A 21,708-nucleotide genomic window follows, 5' to 3' on the forward strand; every position below is an offset into this window, starting at 1 on the left:
CCTTCTGGCATTAGGGGCCAAGGACAAAGCAGGGGATGAGGGAGGTGCGAGGAAGGCCAAGTATCTGAGACCTAATCAGGGCTACAGTAGGACCGTGGCGCCGAGGCTGGGGAGAGGGGAGACAACAAGGATCCTCTGAGAAGGAGGTGCCCCACCCCACTCCAGGCTCTTACTTGAAGTTGATGTTGGCACAGACCAGCATGTCATTGAGTAGGAAGACCCTGCGTTCCTTGGACTTGATCAGCTGCCCACGGTCTCCATACACCGTCTCAGTCAGGGTCTCACACAGAAGCAGCTGCCGCTGGCCAGAGGTCAACAGCTGCAGAAGGAAGGGACAGAGAAGGTCAACATCCATGTCACGATCTAGGATGCTTCGCAGACAGCCAGGCCAGAGGTTCAGAACCTCTCCCATCTTCCAGAAAAGGAGACCAAGACTCTGTGTGGTGATGTAAGCCTACAGTAACCCCAGCACTCAGGGGTGGGGGTAGGACCATGAGGTTCAGGCCAGCCTGGACTATGCAAAGAGACTTCTCAAAAACAGCAGGAATTTGAGGATAGCCTGGGCTAGAGACTCTGTAGACAAAGAGAAACTAAGGGGGCAGCTGGGAGAGGTAGAGGAGGACCCAGAGCCAACACCTATCACTAGATAACAAGGTACGCTAGACAGGGAAGACCAGGGCACACACATTGGGTTCTCTACTTCAGGGAGACCCTGGAGACCTTGCCTAGCCACCCTGGCCAGAGCCCAGCAGCCTCTTTTTCAAGTGAGCTGGCTTCTGCCATCATCCCCATGTATCGTGATCGCATGATGACCTTCACCACACAGACACTGTCTCTGAGCAGCTCCTACATGCCCTGGTTGGGCAGTCTCAGGACACTTCAGCTGGAACCTCAGTTCCCTCAGTATCTCCACTGCTCAGATCACCCGAGTAATGAACATGGTATCACCGAGTCAAGCAACACACAAAGCCACTACGCCAGGCAAACACGGGTTCAAAGGTCAGCCTGAACTTCAAGGCCACAGCAGAGCACATTAAACAGGCCTGGAGCCCTGGGCGGGCACAAGATGCCCTGCATTCGATGTGCAGTGGGTGCCCACAGAGGACCCTGTTTCAGTGCCGCTGTTCAAGACCGTCTTTGTCACAGAGAGACTTAACTTTCTGGGGACACCTGACCTGGAAGGAGCCCCACGGCTTCACCATGAACTGTTGAACGGCATCAGCCCAACATCATCCCTTGCACAGCCTTGTGAGGGGATGTATATAGATCTGCTGGTCATCAACGCCTATTCTTGGGAGATCAAAGACTCTCAGACCCCAAGCACCTGACCAAGCCCACCCCACTTCACAGGGGCCCCCATCCAAAATCCCTCTGAGAAATGACTTTTTCCTTCTGGAGTTTTTTTGTTTTAAGTGGGTCGGGGAGGATCCAGTGAAATCTGTTACTGAATAGTGTGACTCGGACAGTCTTGGTCCCAACCCATCCCCGCTGGCGTCCCTTGAAGAGGACCTGGCTTCTCAGAGCACCCCTCAAGTGAACGCACAAACTAAGGTCCTGGTGGCGTGGACATTGCTGTGTGGTGGGCACTGTGGGACTCAGAAGCACGCTGCATGTATCAGCTCAGCAGCCCTGAGGTGTGCAGCGCCCACCGCGCCCCCCACGGCCCCTACACAGGATGACACACACACACACACACACACACACACACACACACACACACACACACACCCGCCGCCTTGTCTCCCTGCATTGCGTGGCAGCGCCTGGCTCAACAGGAGTGGGAGCAGTCTCACTGTTCCCACCTTACAGGAGCCCCAAGGTCTCTGGAGGCCCCGCCATTGCGGCGGCCCCGCTTCTCCGCACAGTGTCCATAAACAAGGCGGACCCGGCTCAAGACAACACGACCCAGGCAGCCGCCATTGCCAGGACCTACGCTGGGGAGAGGAAAGTCCCTTGGGCTTCACGCCGTAGGCCCTGTCCCTTACGCAGATTAAAAAGGAAAAGGAAAACCATTGCACCAGCACCCCTCTGGAGGCTCCTGAGTCGGCTGTTTAAAAACAGCTCATGGGTCTGTTTCTGCCTCTCCCAGTTTCATTTCCCCTTCTCTCCGGGTGATGGCCGGAGAACGGCCACTGATGTGATCCTCAACTGCTCCAGGTTGTCCAAAGAGTCCCCTGGACGGGGTGGGGAGGGGGGAACCCCACAGTGTGCAGCTGACACCCTCTCCACATTAGCATCCACACCTGCCCAGCTCACCCTTTACTCAGTGGAGGGGGAAACTGAGGCTCAGATCATCCATCCTCTAGCCTGATGGCAAACGGGTCTGGCTGACTCCCTCCTGCTACATCTGGGTGTTGGGGTGGGGGTGGGGACGGGCAGTGGAAGAGGACACACAGCTCTTTCCAGGGCAGGAACAACAGACGTCTCTGGCCTGCCAGGCACCATCTGCTGCTAGAAGAAACCTCTCCAACACAAAGGCAAGCACAGGCAGCTTCGGGAACTGATGCCTTCCTTGTATTCTAAAACAGCAGGCTTGGGGCATGGGGGGGTCTGCACTGTCCAGAGGGGCGGGGGATGATCCCTGGAGGAGCTACCCTGGGCAATCCTGAATGGGACGCTCCCCCCAGGGGAGGGCCCTGTTCCCCTTTCTCCTTGCCACACACCCAAATCCCCGGCTCCCAGACAGGTGAACAAACCAGATGTCTTCAAGCCAACACGTGCCCTCAGTGAGGAAGGACAGTAAGATCAAACGGAAGTGGGCAACCGCTCTCAGGTGAAGGGAACCACAGAGGGCGACTGCTGCACCAGCTCTCCAGCCCTCAGGGAAAGTTCCTCGAATCTGAGGTCTATGGCACGTCCCAATTTTTAAATGCTGCCAATGACTTCCACTTTCTTAAAAGAACAATGTGGGCCCAAACAGGCCTGCAGCCTGCCTGTGGCCCGGGCAGAGCAGCTATGGGAGTGCCTGACGCTCAGGACTTCAGGACCTCAGGTGACCCAGCCCGGCCTGATTCCATGACCTGACGAAGGTCAACAACAAAAGTCAAGGCCAGCAGTCCCAGCTGAGAGTTCTCCACACTGCTGTCCCCCAGGCCACCCTCCCAGACAGTGGACACTCTCTCCACACTGCTGAAATCCCCTTCCAGGAAGAGCCAGCCGCTAGCCTCAGCTCTGCATTGGGACTCCCCAGAACATCGAACATTTCCTGTGACCTCACACCACGTGGCCTCTCCGGAAACAACCATCTCGTAAGCCCTGGCAAGGTCACCTCACTTGCAGACCATTCCTTTCCACCTCCACCCTCCCGCCAGATGTAGGATCTGCAGGCCTGCGCCGGGCAGTGAGGGACTCACACTCCACACGTGCCAGGAAAACAGAGCCTGCAGCCTCCAGCACCTGGCCTTGTCCCCTCTTCTGTACATATGTCTGGCTGCCCTGGAACTCCCTATGTAGCCCTGGCTGACCTGAAACTCCTGCTCTCTCTCTGCCTCTGTCTCCCAAGCACCAGAATCACAGGTGTTCACCAGCACACTGGCTAAAAATTGCACTGAGGCTGGGGGGGGGGGGGGGGGGGTTCAGTGGATAGAGCACTTGACTAACATGCCTAAAATCCTAGGTTCAATCCCCAACATGCATAAACTGGGCATGGAGGTACATGCATGTAATCCCATCCTGGGGAAGTAGAGGCAGGAGGATCAGAATTTCAAAATCCTCCTCAGCTACAGAGTGAGTTTGAAACTACCCTGGGATACATGAGACTCTGTCTCAAAAATAAAATAAAATAAAATATAAATCTGATTTAGATGGAGATTTCAGAATCCATTCACTTAACTACGATACTAGTGTCCAGTCTCTGGTTTCTGTCCTGGTAACTAGACTAATGAACAAAACTTTCTTTTGTCCTAAAATAACATGAATCACAATGATCCAGTGGATCAGGCTCCCCTCCCTCAGAGAACATTGCCACCCAGTAAGTGACCCCAGGAAAGCTGCAGAAGCAGCAGGTGAGGCAGGTGAGGCCCCGATGCGCAAGGGGACCCAAGGGCTAAGCGCACACCCACCTTGTTGAGGCTGCTGCGGTCACTGACGCTCTTGGTCAGCTGCTGGATCTCTGCCACCTGGTCGGCCAGCCGCTTCTGTTCATTCAGCTTCTCAGCCAGCGTCTCCAGCTCCGTGAGGGCTAGCTGCAGCGACAGCCTGTCAGGGTGGCCTCGAGGAGTGTTCTTCAGCATGTCCTGCCGGGGCCAGAGAGAGCACGAATAAGACATGCCCCACACATGTGCTCTGCATGCACACACACCCACACACTGTGAACACACACACACACACTGTGAACACACACACACACATGACACACACACACACACACAACACACACACATACACACACACACGTTAAAGAGATGGCTCATTGAATAAGAAAGCTTCCGGTTCTTGCAGAAGACCCAATTTCAATTTCCCAACATCCATATCAGATGACCCAAAACTGCCTGTAATTCTAGCACTATTGGATCCAACGCCCCGGCCTCCAACGTACCAGCATGCACTTACACATGCCCACACACAGACACACATCCATATATATAATTTAAATAAAGTGAATCTTCTTTTTTAAATGCTGCTAAGCACAACAGGCTGCCCTCTCGAAGTCGACAAAGATAAAGCAAGCCCCCAAACAGCAGAGGGCCAGAGATGAGATCCAATGGACCCCCGACCCACAGCCCTCCCCCGACCCTTGGGGAGTCCCAGGCAGTACCTGGAGCAGGAGGATGAACTGCGGAAATCTCTGAACAGGTTTCACCATCAGCCCGTAGAGGGTGACTCGGTCCGCACTGCATACCTGCCGCCGCTGCGGGGACAAGGCCGTGACACTTGTCAATCTTCCACAGCAGGGGTCCAGTGCCAGGGTCCAGACCTAGTCCCCATCCTGGGAACCTCTCCCTGGGCTCCAGGACCTGTTCAACCTGAAATCCACAGTCAGGGACCCTCCCACCATGGCACTACCCTATGGAAGCCACACCCTCGGAGAACCTGAACAGCCACTGAAGGAAGGCAAAACCGAACAATCCAACAGTTTACTCACTGCCGTCTATAAGGAACCAACATTATCATTCCCTCTGTGTAAACTAAGAGCAGAGGCCTGGGCCAGGGCGAGGGTGAGCATGGGGTCGCCCTGTCCTACCTCACACCTGCCTGTTTACTCCACCCACGTGTCATGTGGGTCCTGGCCCATATCCCTGGCAACCTCACGACTTCCCCATCAGCTTCCATGCCCCAGCTCAAAGCTCTTCCGTGGCTCCCAATGCTTTAAATATTCTTATCTCATCCATGGCCTGAAGATCCAGGAGCCCAAACTAAACTACACCGCCCCAGGGAGCATTGTTTATGGGGTACCCATGCTCCCAGAATCCTCCCAGCCTTGCCTGCTCCCACATTCCTGCCTCTTACTCTTGTCAGTCTTCGCTCTGGAAACAGTCCTCGACTGTCTTTCCCCAAGACCCATATCAAATGGTTCCCCCTGAGAAAGCATCCCGGGTCCACGTCTTCATCAGTGGGGCAGAGAGCTTTCCTGCCAAAGCCCCAACATGTCATCCCCCTGTGTCCTCTTTTGGATGCAGGGCTGTGCCCCTCACCCACAGCACTCCACCGCAGAGGATCTTGGAGCCTGACCACAGCTAAAGAGTTCTGTAGCTTCCCAAAGTCTTGAACCCTTTTTGCTCCTGGGTGAAGTCCAAGACCTGGCGATGCCCATGTCACCTCACAAACAAGGAAGCCACAGGCCATGGGAACACAGGCCAACCCTGTGGTACCCACCACAGATGCATCTGTGTGCCAGGTTTGCCCTGCACCCTGTTGGGCTCCAGGCTCGTGAGCTGACTGCACAGACCCCTTAACCCTCGCACCTTCCTCTCAGGGCAAGAAGGGATACCTCCCTGGAGACTGGGTTCCTAGATAATCTCGCTGTGATGCCAAAGTTGGCTCGACAATGTCCCTTCTCTCCTGAGGCACCTCCCCGAGTCCATCCCTTGTGAGTGCAGACTGCATGGCCCTAGGCTACCTTGAGGAACTCGAGGAAAGTTGGCTTGGTGAGACAGGCCTTCTTGATGATGGACATGGCGTTGGTGAAGTTGTTCACATAGTCGCTGTAGACATCTAGGACCATGGACTTGGAGAACTGTAAGAAGCAGGAACAGGAGCTGCATCAACATGGTGGAGGAGGCAGCTGCACCCACCCTACCATGCTTCTGAGACCCTGCTCCGGGAAGGAGTCTCGGAGCTGGGAAGATTGTCTCGAGGTGACAGGAAACAGAGAGTTTTTCTACAGCAACTCAGAACCCACCCGAGAGAAGGCAGCCTAGGGCAGGGATGCTGTCTGGGCGCCATCTATTTCCTTACCCTGGCCAGGAAATGAAATGTTCCTGAACCCTCGCTGAGGAGATGCACCAACAGCAAAGCTACAGATCTCTCACCACGGGGCCCCAGGCACGCCCACCTGGGATGTCACATCTAAGCTCTCCCAAGCACTGTCATCCTCAAACTACCCTTCCCACGAGTGGAACCCAGAGGCTTACAACCCAGCCAAGTTGGCTGGACCATTTCTCACCCACTCCCTCTCTGAAATCTGAGGGTTTCAGTTTGACAAGCAGGACTCCAGTACACTCCTCATTCCACAGGTATGGAATCTAAGCCCAGAGACATCCCAAGACCTGCCTGAGGCTGTGAAACCAAACTGGAACCATGACCCTACACCGTGATCCAGGGCTCTTCCCCCAGATCCTGAGGCTTCGTCCTGGAGCTACAAATGCAGCCTGGGCCAGCATGTGCAAGCCTCGTTGATCACTCCTGGTATGCTTAGACAGGAACCGACACTGTGTTCAGGGCTGCCCATGAGGTTGGTCTCTGAGCAATGCTGCCACTATATCCTGGCTTCAACATTGTCTTGGCCTGGCACACCTCTTACAGGACATCAAGGTGTCATGCCCAACCTCTAGTGCAGGACATAATGACTCTGATATCATTGACTTAGACAAGGCAACCAGGTGAGGGTGGAGGTTGGACCAGCTCATCTAAGTAGAAACACCTACTGAGGCCACAAAGAGGTCCCCAATCTTCTCAGTGGAGTCCCATTCGGCCACACGGGAGGACAGGGCGATCTGGAACATGGAGTGACAGTGCAGAATCTCCTTAACGCGGAAGAAGACCACCTGACACTTGCGGACGCTCAGGGCCTTGGGTTCCATCTCCATGAGTGGGTTACGGTAATCCTGCCAGGATGGGTGGGAGCGAGAATGAGACCAGCTATCTTCAAGGCCACCTAGACAAAGCAGGCTGGGAACTGAGCAGACCCCCCCGCCCTGCCCAGTGGGGCCTTCCTGATGCAGGTAAAAGCATCCTGCCTTGTTCATGGATGTTTCTAGACGGTTCTCCTTGAATGTGACATTTCTGCCCTGTCTGTCACTCCACAACGCCTCCCACCCGGGAACTTCTGTGTTAAGCTGCCTTGGGAGCAAGAGGATCACTTCTACACCATCTGTGTGTGAGGACTCTGGGTAGGTGGCTCAGGGCCAGGGCTGGCCGGGGGGAAGCTCAGAGCCATCTGTGTAGCTGAGCGGTGAGGTCTCAGGTCACCACAGTTCCCTGAACTCTCAAAGTCAGAACTACACTCTCCAGACACTTTGTATGATGCCTGAACTCCTTCATACGGGTCCCAAACTGTTCCTACACCAGCAGCTCCAGTCCAACATCCCTGAGGAGTCCAGGTCTTGGAAACCCAAACCAGACAAGGGTCCACATACATGTCACTGGGCACCCCCGTGTGAAGAAGAGGGCGCGCCCCCCTGCACCCTTGCTTTGAGGGTTATCTGAATGGCCAGGAAGACACAGTCCCTTCCAGGCACAAAAGGGAACACATGCCTTGGCTCTCTCATTTCAGAGATTCCCAGTTTCGCTTCAGAATACAGCTCTCACTACAGACAGCGGCCTTGGAAACCCCTGGCGGACCTGCATGTCCTGCTGTTCCTCGGAAGCAGGAATGGCTTTTAGCCCCTTCTCTGTAAAACTACCACAGTCCCCCAGTGTTCTTTTTAAAGGACTCCAGAGCCTTTCCCGCTCTCATCCCAGAGACCCCTCGAGTCCTCTGGAGTCTCACCTGGAGTATCCGTTTCAGCGACTCCACATAGCTGCCTTCACTCTGCACGATGGAGCCCAAGATGTGTCTCCGGACCACCTGCTCGGGCCAAGAGCACAGTCAGGATGTGGGATCCAAGGAGCCGAGCCAGTCCCTGATGGATGAAGGATCCCAAAGGCGAGAAGAAGGGGGCCCCAGAGCCACATGGGAGGGACCAAGAGACACCCCTGCTCTGCTAGTTAGAGAGCTAGTGGGTCTTAAGCATCCCAAATTCACGGACCTCACCGTCTCCAGACCCTGTATGGAACACACGGAGGCCAGTTCCCTGCGAAAGCCGCCCCCTACATACACTTCATAGTCACTTGCCCTCAGATTCTAACCAGCATAGCCCCATGCAGCAGGCTGGCAGATGCCCCCGCTCCCCACAGACCTGCTGAGGACTCAAGCCATCCGGCATGGGGCCCAGCTCTGGTGCTGGAGGTTTGAAGTCTGTCACACCAACCTCCAGGAGCCCCATATCTTCCTCTTCCGAGTCACCTGGAAAGACAAACGGGAGGGGAGCACAGCTAAGGTCGGGGTGGCACCTCCTGCCCAGGCCCCAGGAGATGAGAACCAAAGGGCCCCGGATCAAACCTGGGAACAGCTGCCCCTGAGACAAGTGGGTCAGCTCCAGCTCCCAGGCTCCCCATGGTCCTCGGCTGCTCCCTGAGAGCCTTTGGCTCGGGGAGCAGGAGGGAGAGTTGGTGGATGAGAAAACAGCACCCCACAGGGCCACTGTCCCGGCCGAGACATGCCCACTCTGCCTGCCCCAGCCTGGCATGGGCCAGCCACTCACGTCCCCATCACTGGGCACTAAAAATAGTTTTTATCTGGATGCCAAAAGGGGGGATGAAAATACAGCCCAAGAAGAATCAACTCATCAGCTTTGCTCTTTCATTTTTAAAAATGCAAAGATGTCCCCCCAAAGAGAGCAGGCTTAGCTGGGTGGGACAGGGACTCCAGGCTACTGGGGCTGGCCTCAGCCCACGGCAGACAGAGTCCAACAGCAACCAAGGCCCTAAGGAGAAAAGGAGGCCTGGTAGGATGCCAAAGAGTTGTCCTCCCAGGCTCTGAGACCCCCGTGAGATGAGCCCCCGCTATTCAGAGGCTGCAGGGCCCATGGCAGCCACGGACAGCAGGAAGCAGGAGACAGAAAAAGAGAAGTAGTAGCCAGCCCAGCCGCCGGAGAAGCAGGACACCCAGCCGGGCCTTACCTGAGCAGGACACAGAGGACACAGAGGAGGAGGAGGAGGACGGGCAGCGAATGATAGCATGGGGGTGAGGGTGGGGGTGGTGAAGGCCCTCCTGCCTGGCCCACATATTGCCTCGGGCATCACGCATCCACCCCAGCCGCCGGCACCGAGGCTTCCTCTTCCCCCACGAGCTGCTGGGTAACATTCTTGCCCTGTGATCTGAGCCGCCCAGCTATTAATAACGCCTCTGGGGGAGGGTCATTTTAGGCCCAGGGCTAGTGGGCGGAGTGGCGAGGGTGTCCCAGAAACATCCAGCCTGTGTACTCCCCTACAGGAGCCAGTGCCCCCCAAAAGGCAGAGGAGGCATGGGGTGATTGGCTCAGCCAGTGTTAAAGAGTTACTTCTACGAGAACTGGGTGAGGTCCCAGCTGTGAGGCCAGAGAGACTGGGCAGGACCCAAGTCAGCATGATGCTACCCTGGCACCAAATGCCACCAGGGCTGACAGTTGTCGAGAACAATGCCTACCGTGCAGAACTCTTTCTGGGTGCAACATGGACATCATCTCCTTGGCCTCAGGAGACAGGAATTGTTATTAGTCCCATTGCATGAAGGAGGAAACTGAGGCACGGAACAGCAAAAATGCACAATTTCCAAGAAACTGGAGGCGCTACGGGTTCTCCTTGGCTTGCAGCCATGTTCCTTCTAAGCGTCAGTCCATGTGTGAGGCCAGCAGAAGGCACTCCCCGGATAAGGCCGCCTCCCACCCGAGGTCTGGCACCCTCAGAGTTCTGCCCAGACATCACAGGCCACACACCTACTGTCCTACATCTTTGTCCCCTTGTACTCTCGTCTGTTGTCCCCAAAGATGTAACATGTCACCGGTGCTGGGCCTTACTGGGAACCTTTTGAGGGCCCCAGTCTGGACATTATCTGAAGAGGGGATCAGTGAGGCATCAAGAAACAAGAGGTGGAGACCCGAGTGGGGGCTCGGGAACTGGGTTATCTCGGAAGACTGGCCAGGGCAGGGAGGAGAACCAATACCACGGCTGGGCAGGTGAGCATGTGGGCAGCAGAACCCTCACCTCCTGCCAGTGGCAGGTCCCAGGCAAAGCCTTGGGTTGGCAGGTGCAGGAGGCCTGTGCCAGCCAGGAAGGCCCAGGCAGCCAATACGAGAGTAGCAAAAAGGGCACCACAGGACCCTCTCCACCTGCGTCACTTCCCCAACCAACCCTCCCCACAACCTCCCGCATGACTCACCCCAGATGCTGAAACGCCTCCTCATCAGAGGGCTCCAGGCTCTCGGCACACCCCATACAGCCCTTCCTTGCTCCATCCCCCCCTCCCCCTGGCTATATCTTTCTCCCAGAGCGCCTATTGTGACTGGACATTATATTCCCTATTTGCTCACACTTTCGCCTCCCATCACTCCAACCAGAGCATTAGCTTTGCCGGAATCCAGGACAGAATTCATCGCCACTCCACTCACAGCTGTATCCCGGGACTGTGGGCTCCCATCCTTAGTAGCCCACAGTAGATGGTTCGATGAACGAGTAAATGGCCACTTGATCAGATCCAACCACGGGACACTTCTGTCTAAAACCCTGGTGACCCTGGTGTCTTTAAGGGCAAGGGCAAGCGCCCGGTCAGGCCCATAGAGCCACACTGACCCAGCCCTGACCTCTCACCTCAGCCTCCTCTATCACCCCCATGCCTCTGTGTCCTCAGGAACATCTGTGACCTCTCTGTACCCGTCCCCCTCATCTGCAGATTGGCGATATGATGCCCCTCTACACCTGCTTTGTCCTCTCTGAAGATTAAGTGAGGCACCCAACAGACACTCTGTAAATGTTGACCCTCAACGCCTTTGCGCATGCTCAACCTTCGCCCTAGAGTTCCACTCTCCTCTGCCTTGTAACCATTCTTCTGCCTCATCTTTCACCTCTACCCACGCTCATCTCCACACTCTCCCAAGTCTGACCCATGCCCTACTGCACCTGGAGCCCCTGGAAGAAAATTCTGGTGGGTTCACTGAAGACAGTGTTTAGCAGGTATTCAGTAAGTAGTGGTGAGATGAAATGGACAAAGAACATTCTAGATAAAGTCAGGTGAACCAGGAGGCAGGAGGGAAACAGCCTTAGCCACACACGGAAGGGAGGCCCCATAGCTCACAGAAGAGACTGGCCGTGCCAGTCAGAGGTGTGGGAAGCAAACTGGAACTAACCCAGACATTTGAGGTTCAGTTCAGAAAAGGCCAGGCACCAGCGACATCACCCCACACCCCGAAGACATTGCTGAGTGACGCCCCTGCTCACCAAGGACGTCTTTCCTATGCAGAAAGGAGACTTTACGCATGACGGCCATCCGTGTCTTCTCCAGCCCATCCCTGGTCCCGCTCTTGGCGGCCTTCATGAGCTGGGTCATCTGAGCAAAGGCAAAAGGGGTTCATCAGAAGCTGAGGGGAGCTGGGCATCCCTGCCTTCAAGGGACCTCAGCCCAGACATCACAGCCAGCCAGCCCTGTTCCATCCGTTCTGGATAGGTGAGCAGCAGAGGCCAGAGATGCAGGGAGAGAGATGTGCTCATGCTCCAGGGTCCCTCCATGGGCAGGCGAGGGCCTGACCTCTTCCCTCTACCTAAGGAGGTTATGGGGTAGGAAAAGGGCTGGGTCTAGCTTCAAACCCCGCTCTAATACTTCTGAGCAAGTAGACATCTCTCTGAACCTCAGACAGAAGCATACAGGCTACCTTCCCAGGTGAGCAGAGACTCAACAGGCAAGCTCTGGGAAGGTCCCTGAAGGCTGACCCCCTCCCTGCCTAGCCAGGTGAGGAGCCCCACCCCTCATCCGCAACAGCCAGGTTCAAGCCTCTGCCCACAGGGAGGGGAAACTGAGGCCACAGGATGCAGAAGCCACGCCCGGTGCTGCCAATAAAGCAAGCTAAGCAGGCCTTGAGGTGAGAGGACCGTGACATGCTCAGAGTGGGAAGCAGACACCTGCCACGAGGACCCTCAGAGGAAAACTGCTGTCCCTGCCCCTGCCCCTGCCCCAGCCAACACTTTCAACACCACCAACATTCGCTATCAGAATGTTCCACAAGGGTGGGGTATCCGCACTGTCCGATATGGGGCCCACATGTGACTAACAGGCACTCTGGACATGCCGTGTGACTAAGAACTGGAAATCTTCATTTCACGGGAAGAGTCACACGGCCATGCTATGGATGTTCCATGAAACCCCCTCCTTCCTCAGACTCTGATGAAGATGAAGATACAAATCTGGAAGTGAGGGTTCCCCTGGATTCACTGGCCTCGCTTCTACCTCCAGCAGCTCTTTGGCTCCCAACTGGAGGGCTACACACTTTTCTCCATGGGGTCTGAGTGAGGACAGACAGAGAGCCTGGGGGAGGCGGGCTGAGAGCCTGGGGGGCTTAGAGCCTGGGGGGCTGAGAGCCTGGGGGAGGCGGGCTGAGAGGCTGGGGGGCTGAGAGCCTGGGGGCTTAGAGCCTGGGGGGCTGAGAACCTGGGGGGCTGAGAACCTAGGGAGTGGGCTGAGGCTAGAGAACTAACACAGAGTGGTGGCTTTCGGGAAACAAGGCAAAGAGGAAGCGGGTGTCCACCCCTTGCTGTAGCCATAGCTGTGATTTGGGTCTCTTGGTAGGAAGGGTCATCAGTGCCTTTGAAAATCTAATGGGGGAGAGGGGGCTGGAGAGATGGCTCAGAGGTTAGAAGCACTGGCTATTCTTCTGAGTTCAAATCCCAGCAACCACATGGTGGCTCACAACCATCTGTAAGGAGATCTTGTGCCCTCTTCTGGCCTGCAGGGATATGTGTAGACAAAATCTAATGGGGGAACAGACGTCAACCCCAGAAACTGTACATGGGTGAACCTCTCTTCTAGGACACATCCAACTAGGGGGATTATACCCTAGATGGAACCATCAATGAGCCTATCCTCAGAATCCCTCAGTGTGGCCTTCAGGGAATCATCAGAGCCCTTTCCATTTGGTGTTTTTCTGAACAAAGATGAGCAGCAGGTGAACACCCCAGAAGGCTCCCTGAGCTGGCCTGGCATGCGCACCCTTCCACACAGTGCAAGCTGGGCCACAGGTCCAAGTGGTCTACCCTCCATGGGCTCCTGGCTCCTCTCCTTGCTCCCTTCTTAGGTTACGACCTTCATGGGTGTCTGCTGGGGTCTCTCCCATCCTCCTGCTGGCCCTGGCTCTGCTGCAGTGGGCAGAACTGTAAGATTGACAGCACTCAGACCCTGGCATGACCAGACTGGAGCCCAGCGCTGCTGCGGACTGCCAGGCTGACCACCAGCCACTCCTTACTCTCCTGGCACTAAATGATAGTGGAAAGACAGCCATCTCTGGGTGCCACAGGGACCGTACAATAACAGTGGCAACCATCATTAAGCGCATAAAGCCAAACATCACCAAGTACCTTACCGGCCTCATCATTCAGTCTCCACATCCACCCTGGGGCCGCTACTACTTACGACAGAGAAATGGAGACTCATTGAAGCCAAGGGGTCTGCTCAGGGTCACTCAGAGGGTAAGCAGTGAGGCTGGGATTGAACCCAGATCCACAGGCCCATGCTATGTGGTGCTCAATTAAGGCCATCTACTGCTGTCAACGGCATCACCCAGAAGCCTAATCCTACTATATAGCACGAGCTGGTCTTAAATTCCCAATCCTCCTTCCTCAGTCTCCCAAGTACTGGGATTACAGGCACATGGCTGCTAGGTCTGGCCAGGAACCTACATTTTTTAAAAGGAGAACCCCAGGTCATTGTAGGGGCTCTTTGCTTGAAACGCCACTGGGTGCTCTTGTGGTTCATTGGTATCTCTCTGGCAGGTGTGGGGGATGTGGGTGGGGGTCTAGACAAGAACCAGGAAGTGGAAGGAACAGCTGGCTCATGGGTTTGCCCTTCTGCAGTGCGGATGTGAGGTGCAGCCAGGTCCCAAGTATCAAGGGTGGACTCCCCAGGCTCACACCCACCCTCCTCTGTGGGCCAGCAGGAAGGCCCCCTGGGACCAGGAGCAAGGGACAGACAGTACCTTACAATCGCACTTGAGTTTCAGCTCCTGCATGTCTCTACCCCCAACTCTCAAAGCCAAGATGTCTCTCTTAGTCCTGACGTATCTCTCCTTTAGCCTAGTCAGGTCTGGAGAAAGCTGGGGCCCCAAGCGGCCAGGCAGAAGGAGAGCAGGCGAGAAGAGCAGGCGGGACAGCGAGGAGACAAAACACAGACAACAGGGGAAAAGGAGACTCAGGTCACGTGGCAGACGGACAATCGGGGCAGGCAGATGGGTAGCAGTCTGGGTGTATCCAACTGGAACCTGCACCTGCAGATCCAGCCCAGCATGCCAGGCAGCTGAAGCTGGGTCTCTGCTGCGGGATTCCCAGCTGCTGGGGTCTCTGCTGCGGGATTCCCAGCTGCTGGGGTCTCTGCTGCGGGATTCCCAGCTGCTGGGTCTCTGCTGAGGGATTCCCAGCTGCTGGGGTCTCTGCTGCGGGATTCCCAGCTGCTGGGGTCTCTGCTGAGGGATTCCCAGCTGCTGGGGTCTCTGCTGCGGGATTCCCAGCTGCTGGGCAGCAGAGTCGGGAGGGAAGTGAGCCCAGGCCTCCCTCTCATGGCGGAATGATACTTGGAAGACTGTGTCTTCTCTTCACCCCAGGCCTGACAATGAAACTTCTAACATGGAAGGCTGACAAGGGATGGATGGGCTGAACGACAGGGTGGGGACAATGAACAGGTATGTGGACAAAGGGATAAGTGGTTAGAGGATTGCTGGACAGATGAGTGGACAACATAGAGATAAATGGATTGATGGACATGTGCAAGGGCCCATGGATAGATGGGTGGGTGGATGGGTGGATGGGTGGATGGATGGGTGAGTGGATGGATGGATGGATGGATGGATGGATGGATGGATGGATGGATAAGTGGATGGAAAGATGGGTGGATGAATGAGTGGGTGGGTGGATGGATGGATGGATGGGTGAGTGGATGAATAGATGGATGGATAAGTGGATGGAAAGATGGGTGGATGGATGAATGAGTGGGTGGGTGGATGGGTGGATATGTTGATGGGTGAGTGGATGGATATATAGATGGATGGATGGGTGGATGGATGTGTGGGTGGGTGGATGGATGGATGAGTGGATGGATGAGTGGATGGGTGGGTGGGTGGATGGATGGATGAGTGGATGGATGAGTGGATGGATGGATGGGTGTGTGGATGGGTGGATGGATGAATGAGTGGATGAGTGGATGATGGATAGATAAGTGGATGGATGAGCAGGCAAACAAATGAATAGGTAAGCAGTTGGCTACATTTGTTTGGGTAACTATAGCTGGACAAATGAATGTTGGAGAGACAGATGGATGTCCAGAGGCAGTGGTGAGTTGATAAATACTTACCAACTAGCTCCCAGGGGTACAAGCCTTGTGTCTTGGTATCTCCACAGTGTGAAACCCCCAACCCTGGCTAGCCACATGCTACCAAAGTAGCACCATTGAACATCGATTTGTAATGCAGACAAGCTAGTCCAAGCTCACCCCAGCATTCCACTGGAGGAAAAGGTGAATGGGTGGAAGAGAGGGAAAGAAGGAGGGAGGGAGGGAAAGAGGGAGGGAGGGAGGGAGGAGGGGAGGGAGGGTGTGATGAACGGAAGGAGGGAGGGGCCACAGCATGAAAGCTTGAATGGTGATGACTGGTTTACATGCTATCTGGAGAATGGCCAGACAGAAAAAGCGGACATTTAAATACAGGGCCTGTGTGAGCCACAGGGCATCTGATGAAGCGCACAGACGACAGAGACACGGTGCTCTTCTGGACAGAGAGACTAACCGAAAGATGGATCAGGGACTCTGCAGGAAGGTGGGCAAACACGCAAGTCTGGGCTCCCCACTTACGAGCCTGGGAAGTCTCTGGACCTCTCTGAGGTTGCAGTTTTCTCGCTGGTAAAATGACCATGAGAAGTTCTGGACACCTAGCTTCGTAGATGGCTGAGAGCATCATCAGACATCCCATGTAAAGCCCAGAGCTTAGTCATGATTCAAAGCGGAGCCACTAGCACCCCATCTCTCAGTAAGTCCTCTGTATTCACTAAATGGATGGATCAATGGATGGAGGATGAGTAGATGGGAGACAGACAGATGGATAAGGTCTTCTTACCCATACATGAAGTTGATTCCTGGCCTTGTCATTCACTGGCTGTGTGACCCCCACCATGTCTCCTAACCTCCCTGAGCTTCACTCATCAATGTGAAACTCTTTCTGCCAGCAACACTGGCCATTCACTGCCAGCACACTGGGCAGCGGGGGGCTCTGTCCTGAGCCCTGTTCAGCTGCGGCATGAAACCATCAAGCCCCTTGGCCTTCTGGCCCCTCCCCTCTCTGAGGGTCAAAAGACTAGGGAAGCATTAGGGTCCAAGGTCACTGGCTGAGCTGAACAGAAGGAGACTGAGGCCATAGCAGGTGCTTCTGTAATGAGCCCACCCTTCCCAGACTGCCCTAGCTGGGTCACAGTGACTGGTCACAAAGAGGTCACAGGCTGAGAGAGAGGGTCTCATGGCAGCCCTCCTCGTGCCCAGCAAACACCCGCTGACCCTGGTGGCCAATAGAACAGTCACCTGGGGACCAACAAAGCTCAAGGTAGCTGCTCACACCTGGGTCACACCTGAGAAGGTCTGTTTACAGATACTTTGGTCCATTTGGGGAGCTGGAGTTGGTTGGCCTGGGCATCTTAAGGCAGGGAGTCCACTAGCTAGCTTATTGCTGGGGTTGCCGTCAGACTCCAAGGACAGGATAAAATGCTTCCCCAGAGGCCTGCCATCCAGAGCTCTGCAGCACACACAGCACATGTGCAAGCAACAGGGGCCTTGAAACACACAGCGGCTGCAAGGTCGGGCAGAGAGCAGGGGCCCCAGCAGCTCAGGAGGGTGAAACTCCACCGGCAGTGCTTGGCAGCAACCCTAGGCAGAGAGAGCAGAGAGAGAAGCCACACACACCCTCCATCTCCCTGGGAACCAGCCATCAGCAAACATGCAGGCCTTAGCAGATGCATAGAGAAAAGGCCCTTCTGTTAAAAATCCCTAAAACTGCGCTATAGGACACTGTTGAGGAAGAGAACAAAGCGCCATCCAACTTCTACCCCAGAGTGAGTTTGTTAAGGGGCACAAGTTGCCAGCAGGCCGCGGATCCTACTCCAGGCCAGGCTATGGAGTAGGAGAAGCCCACTCCAGCACTACTTAAAGTTGTGGGGGCTACTTGCACCCCCTGGGGCAGGAGGTTTAAAAGGCAAGCGCTGAGCCAGGGTCCCTGGGAGCAGACCCCTGGCACCTGTGATATCAACCAGCTCCCACCAGGACCCTTGATGTCATGTAAGGCTAAGGCCTGCTGTCGGGTGGCACAAGTCTGCCATCTCCACACTCCTTCCCTCAGAGATTCTGAGGTTCCCTCTCAGATCCCCGTCAAGAAGGTGGGAGTGAGCCAGTGTGGTGACGCACACCTTTGATCCCTCTGCTAGGTAGGCAGAGGCAGGCAGCTCTCTGAGTTTGAGGCCAGCCTGGTCTACAGAATGAGCTCTGGGACAGCCAGGGCTACACAGAGAAACCCTGTCTTGAAAAACCCAGAGGAGGAGGAGGTAGGAGTGGCCCTGGGTGATGAGGAAGGACCACAGGATGCCCAAGGCACAATAGTCTACTCGTCACCATCCAGAGCAGCAGAGACTGACAAACCCTGATCTCTACAGAGAGGTGACTCAGGGAATTGGGGGGCACCTCTTCTCTAAGGGAGCATATACTACCCCTTCTGAAAACAGGAAACAATCGCAGGCCAGCCTGGGCTGTCTCTCTGGCCCACAGGCATCAGGGTCATCTCCTCAGGCCTCAAGAGTCCTGCCCCTAACTCTCACCTGGCTGTGCAAGCCCTCAGGCTTGTCCCATTGGTCCCCCACACATGTCAGGCATGCTGCTGGGCAGGACCCCTCATCTCAACAGAAAGGCATTTTTATCTTTTTTTTTTTTTCCTAAGATAGGATCTCATGTAGCCCAGGCTGGCCTCAAACTTCCGAAGTAGCAGATGAGAATCTTGAACTTCGGATCCTCCTGCCTTCACCAAGCCAGCGTTGGTACTGCAGGTATACACCACCACACTCAGTTTATGAGGCACTGGGGATGGGAGCTTAAGAATGCACTGACACTCTGCTGAGCCTGCCCTAGTCCTTATTATCAGTCTTAACAAACTCTGTCATACACAGCATCTCCTCCCAGACCATAAAGGTCCACCAAGCCCGGGTCAGGTCTTCTTGAACCCACACTACCCCGCATGACCTAAGATGATGCCCTGGCACACAGTAGGGTCTTGAGAACTCTGCTTGGTGGCCAGTGAGCATTAAGCTCCTTCCCATGGCCTGTCCTGACTTTCTGGACTAGTTCGGCTGCCACAGCTGAGAACTTTCTGACTTCCGGCAGGCGTCCGGTGGGAGGGGGGGAGTACCTGAAACCCAGGAACAGGCAGGAAGCTGTGGATGCAACTGGAACTAGCCACTAATCCCAGCCAGTCTGGACCCCACCCACCCCCATGTCTAAAGAGAGACCCCTGTCACCTCTGGTCAGGCAGGACCCTTAATCGTCACCCACTGACTCTCAGTCTCAGCATGGGACAGGAGAGCAGCAGGAAGAGCACAGGAGAGGAAGAACCAGATCTCCACCCCAGTGGCTCCTCATGAAACAGGCAGGAGAAAGGCCGCAGGCAGGCGGAAAGCAGATGCCGGGCCAGTGCAGCTCCAGTGCAGTTCCCTGCTCACACTCCCCCATCACCTGTCCACTCCCAGGGCAAATGGTACCGTTTGGGTCTGAGAATGTACCTGGTAGGACTGGAAAACCGAGTTGAATGAGCCAATGACCAGCTCTAATCATTTGGCTGGGCTTCACAGACCGCTGTGTTTAGAAGAATTCTGAAGACCAATCTAAGCCCATGAACATCATGAGCCACTGACCTACCTAGTCTGCATAGAATTGCGGGAGACAGGGGAGTGCCTGCCTCCATTCCAGGTCCTCCATAGCCAAACAGGGGATCCCAGGTGACTTCCGAACTTGGGATGGTAACCCAAGCCCCTTGTAGGAAACTGATGGTGCCCAGATGGGGCTCTAGTGCCCGGCCCTCACCACCCACATCCCTTCCTGAAGGAGTGTGGGCGCCCAGACCTTGAGAGATACCCCCCAGGCTCCTCACCTTGGGCTGGAAGGATCCCTGGTGCTTGGTGGGCCCTGCCTCTGGCTTGGCCTCCTCCCCTGAGTCCTCACTGTAGCTCTCAAACTCGCTGGAGCTCCAGCCTAGGTCCTCAGCCTCACGTGGTGCTCCAGCACGATGTACATCTTCGTAAAGTAGGCCCCGCTCGGCCCCTGCCAGCCAGGGACAATCTGGTGAGCTGGAGGCCCCAGCTACCCAGATCTGGAACCCCAGTGGGTAAAGGTGTAAGAAAGGGAGGGAGGGAGGACGGAGCAGGTGTGCTGGTCTGGCCCCAGACTCAGTTCCACTTCCTCAGAGACAGTGCCAGCATGTCCTCCACCTCTCTATGAAAGAAGGGCCTGAGAACAGGGTGAGAACACTCTTCGGCATTTTTTCAGGAGAGAGAGGGAACCTCAGAGTCTAACTGGAACGCTAGCATGCTCCTGGGTTGCTGGAGACTTCTAATGCATCAATGGGAAGACACAGGAAGGGGCTGGACTTCCTTAATGCTGTGTCCCTCCCATGTGGTCCATGTGGTCTGCAAGGGTCCAGGAGGGGGCGCAACTGGCCCAGAGTCCCAGAGGAACCTTCACTTAAGACCACAGGAAATGCTTAGACTGAGAAGTGGGGACAATAAGCTGAGTGTCCTGTCTTGAGAGGGGCAGAATTCAACTGGGCACTCGTGGGCGTGTGCGTGTGCGTGTGCGTGTGCGTGTGTGTGTGTGTTCCTTAGGAGCTGTCCATCTTGTTTTTTGATGTGGATCTATCACAAGGACCTGAGGCTTGCCAATTCGACTAGACTGGCTGGCCAGCAAGCCCGAGGGAGCGACCTCAGCCTCCCTAGCTGTGGGACTACACCATGCCCAGAATTTTTATATGGGTTCTGGGGATCAACCTTAAACCCTCCTGCTTGGTGACAAGCACTTCACCTCCAGTCATGGGGAGGTTATTTTTAAGCCAATATGTTAGTGACTAACGTCTCCAGGATAGAACAGCAGGCCACCCTGGCTGTGACCTTGAGAAGGAGAGGCTGGGTGTGTTATTTCTACATTAGATACCCCCATAGCTATTGTCCGAGGAGACAGACCCTAGATCCTGGGGACGCCTAGGAAAAGACCCACTGTGACGCCTGAGGACAGAGACAACCTGGGTCACATCATCAACTGCTTGATCTCATTCAGGTGAGAAATCACCGTGAGGGGGCCCGGTCAGCCACTGGAACTGCCCAGCTGTGAGACACACCCCTGTGAGGCCCTGCCTCCTCGCTCCTTCAGCTGTCTTCCCAGGATCACGTGAGCTGCAAGCAGGTAAAGATGATCCAAGCCCAGCCCAGACCTGCTAAAGTGACATGCACATCACTGGCCCATCGGTCCCTTTTCTTGGGACAGGAGACAGGAGATTCTCAACAGCCCTCTGGCCTTGCTAGTGTCTGGGTGCTCCCCATGGTACTGTGCATGGTACTGTGTCCAAGAATGGCTACTGCTGCCCCATCAGACTAAGGGCTACTCAAAAGCAGGGGTGATGTTTCCCAACTAGGTGGGGATCCTGCCCCCAGAAACAGACAGAAAAATATAATTTTAAAAAAGTCATCCTATATTCACATTCTAGCTGTGTGATCTGGGGCTTGGGGCTTGACCTGTCTGGTATACATGGAACCACAAACCCCACCATGACTATCTCAAGGGGTTGTGTTGACTCTGCAGGAGAATCAAATGTGCTTCATCTGTCAAAAAATGCCACCCAGATCCTCCCAGGGGAGGGCCGGAGTGATGGACTTGAATTCCAGCCTGGCCTCTAACTTTTGTCTCCTCATCTGTAAAATGAAGACATAATACCCCTAATCACAGGTTACATGACAACATGTGAAGAGTCAGCCTGGGGCAATGATGTGTGCCTGTAATCCCAGCTGACTTCAGAGGCTGACGTGGAAGATGAGTTCAAGGCTAGCCTCGGCTACATGGGAGGACCCTGTCTCAAAGCACCAAGGGTCTGAGATATAGCTCAGGAGTAGAGTGCTAGCATGCACAGGGTCTTGGCTTTGGACCACTTTGTGTGTGTGTGTGTGTGTGTGTGTGTGTGTGTGTGTGTGTGTGTGTGCCCGTGTATG

General features: G+C 55.2%; 1 protein-coding gene across 8 annotated transcripts in view; it reads right to left on the reverse strand.

Annotated features, from left to right (window-relative positions):
- The window catches only part of Arhgef10l (Rho guanine nucleotide exchange factor 10 like), a 153,054-nt gene that overhangs the window by 56,962 nt on the left and 74,384 nt on the right, over positions 1-21,708 (reverse strand). For 4 of the 8 annotated variants that reach the window (XM_037203141.1, XM_028880724.2, XM_028880723.2 and 1 more), the window contains 10 exons: positions 19,605-19,774; positions 14,418-14,534; positions 11,674-11,782; positions 8,559-8,665; positions 8,150-8,227; positions 7,086-7,265; positions 6,059-6,175; positions 4,757-4,849; positions 4,062-4,235; positions 174-319 (listed from right to left, as the gene is read on the reverse strand). In XM_037203141.1, coding sequence (XP_037059036.1) covers positions 174-319; positions 4,062-4,235; positions 4,757-4,849; positions 6,059-6,175; positions 7,086-7,265; positions 8,150-8,227; positions 8,559-8,665; positions 11,674-11,782; positions 14,418-14,534; positions 19,605-19,774 — 1,291 coding nt within the window. Of the gene's footprint in view, positions 1-173; positions 320-4,061; positions 4,236-4,756; positions 4,850-6,058; positions 6,176-7,085; positions 7,266-8,149; positions 8,228-8,558; positions 8,666-9,381; positions 10,544-11,673; positions 11,783-14,417; positions 14,535-19,604; positions 19,775-21,708 lie in introns of those variants that run through there. The other 4 variants (XM_037203144.1, XM_037203143.1, XM_028880728.2 and 1 more) reach the window with 3 other exon arrangements.

Source organism: Peromyscus leucopus, chromosome 2 (assembly GCF_004664715.2).
Source record: "Peromyscus leucopus breed LL Stock chromosome 2, UCI_PerLeu_2.1, whole genome shotgun sequence".
NCBI lineage: Eukaryota > Metazoa > Chordata > Mammalia > Rodentia > Cricetidae > Peromyscus > Peromyscus leucopus.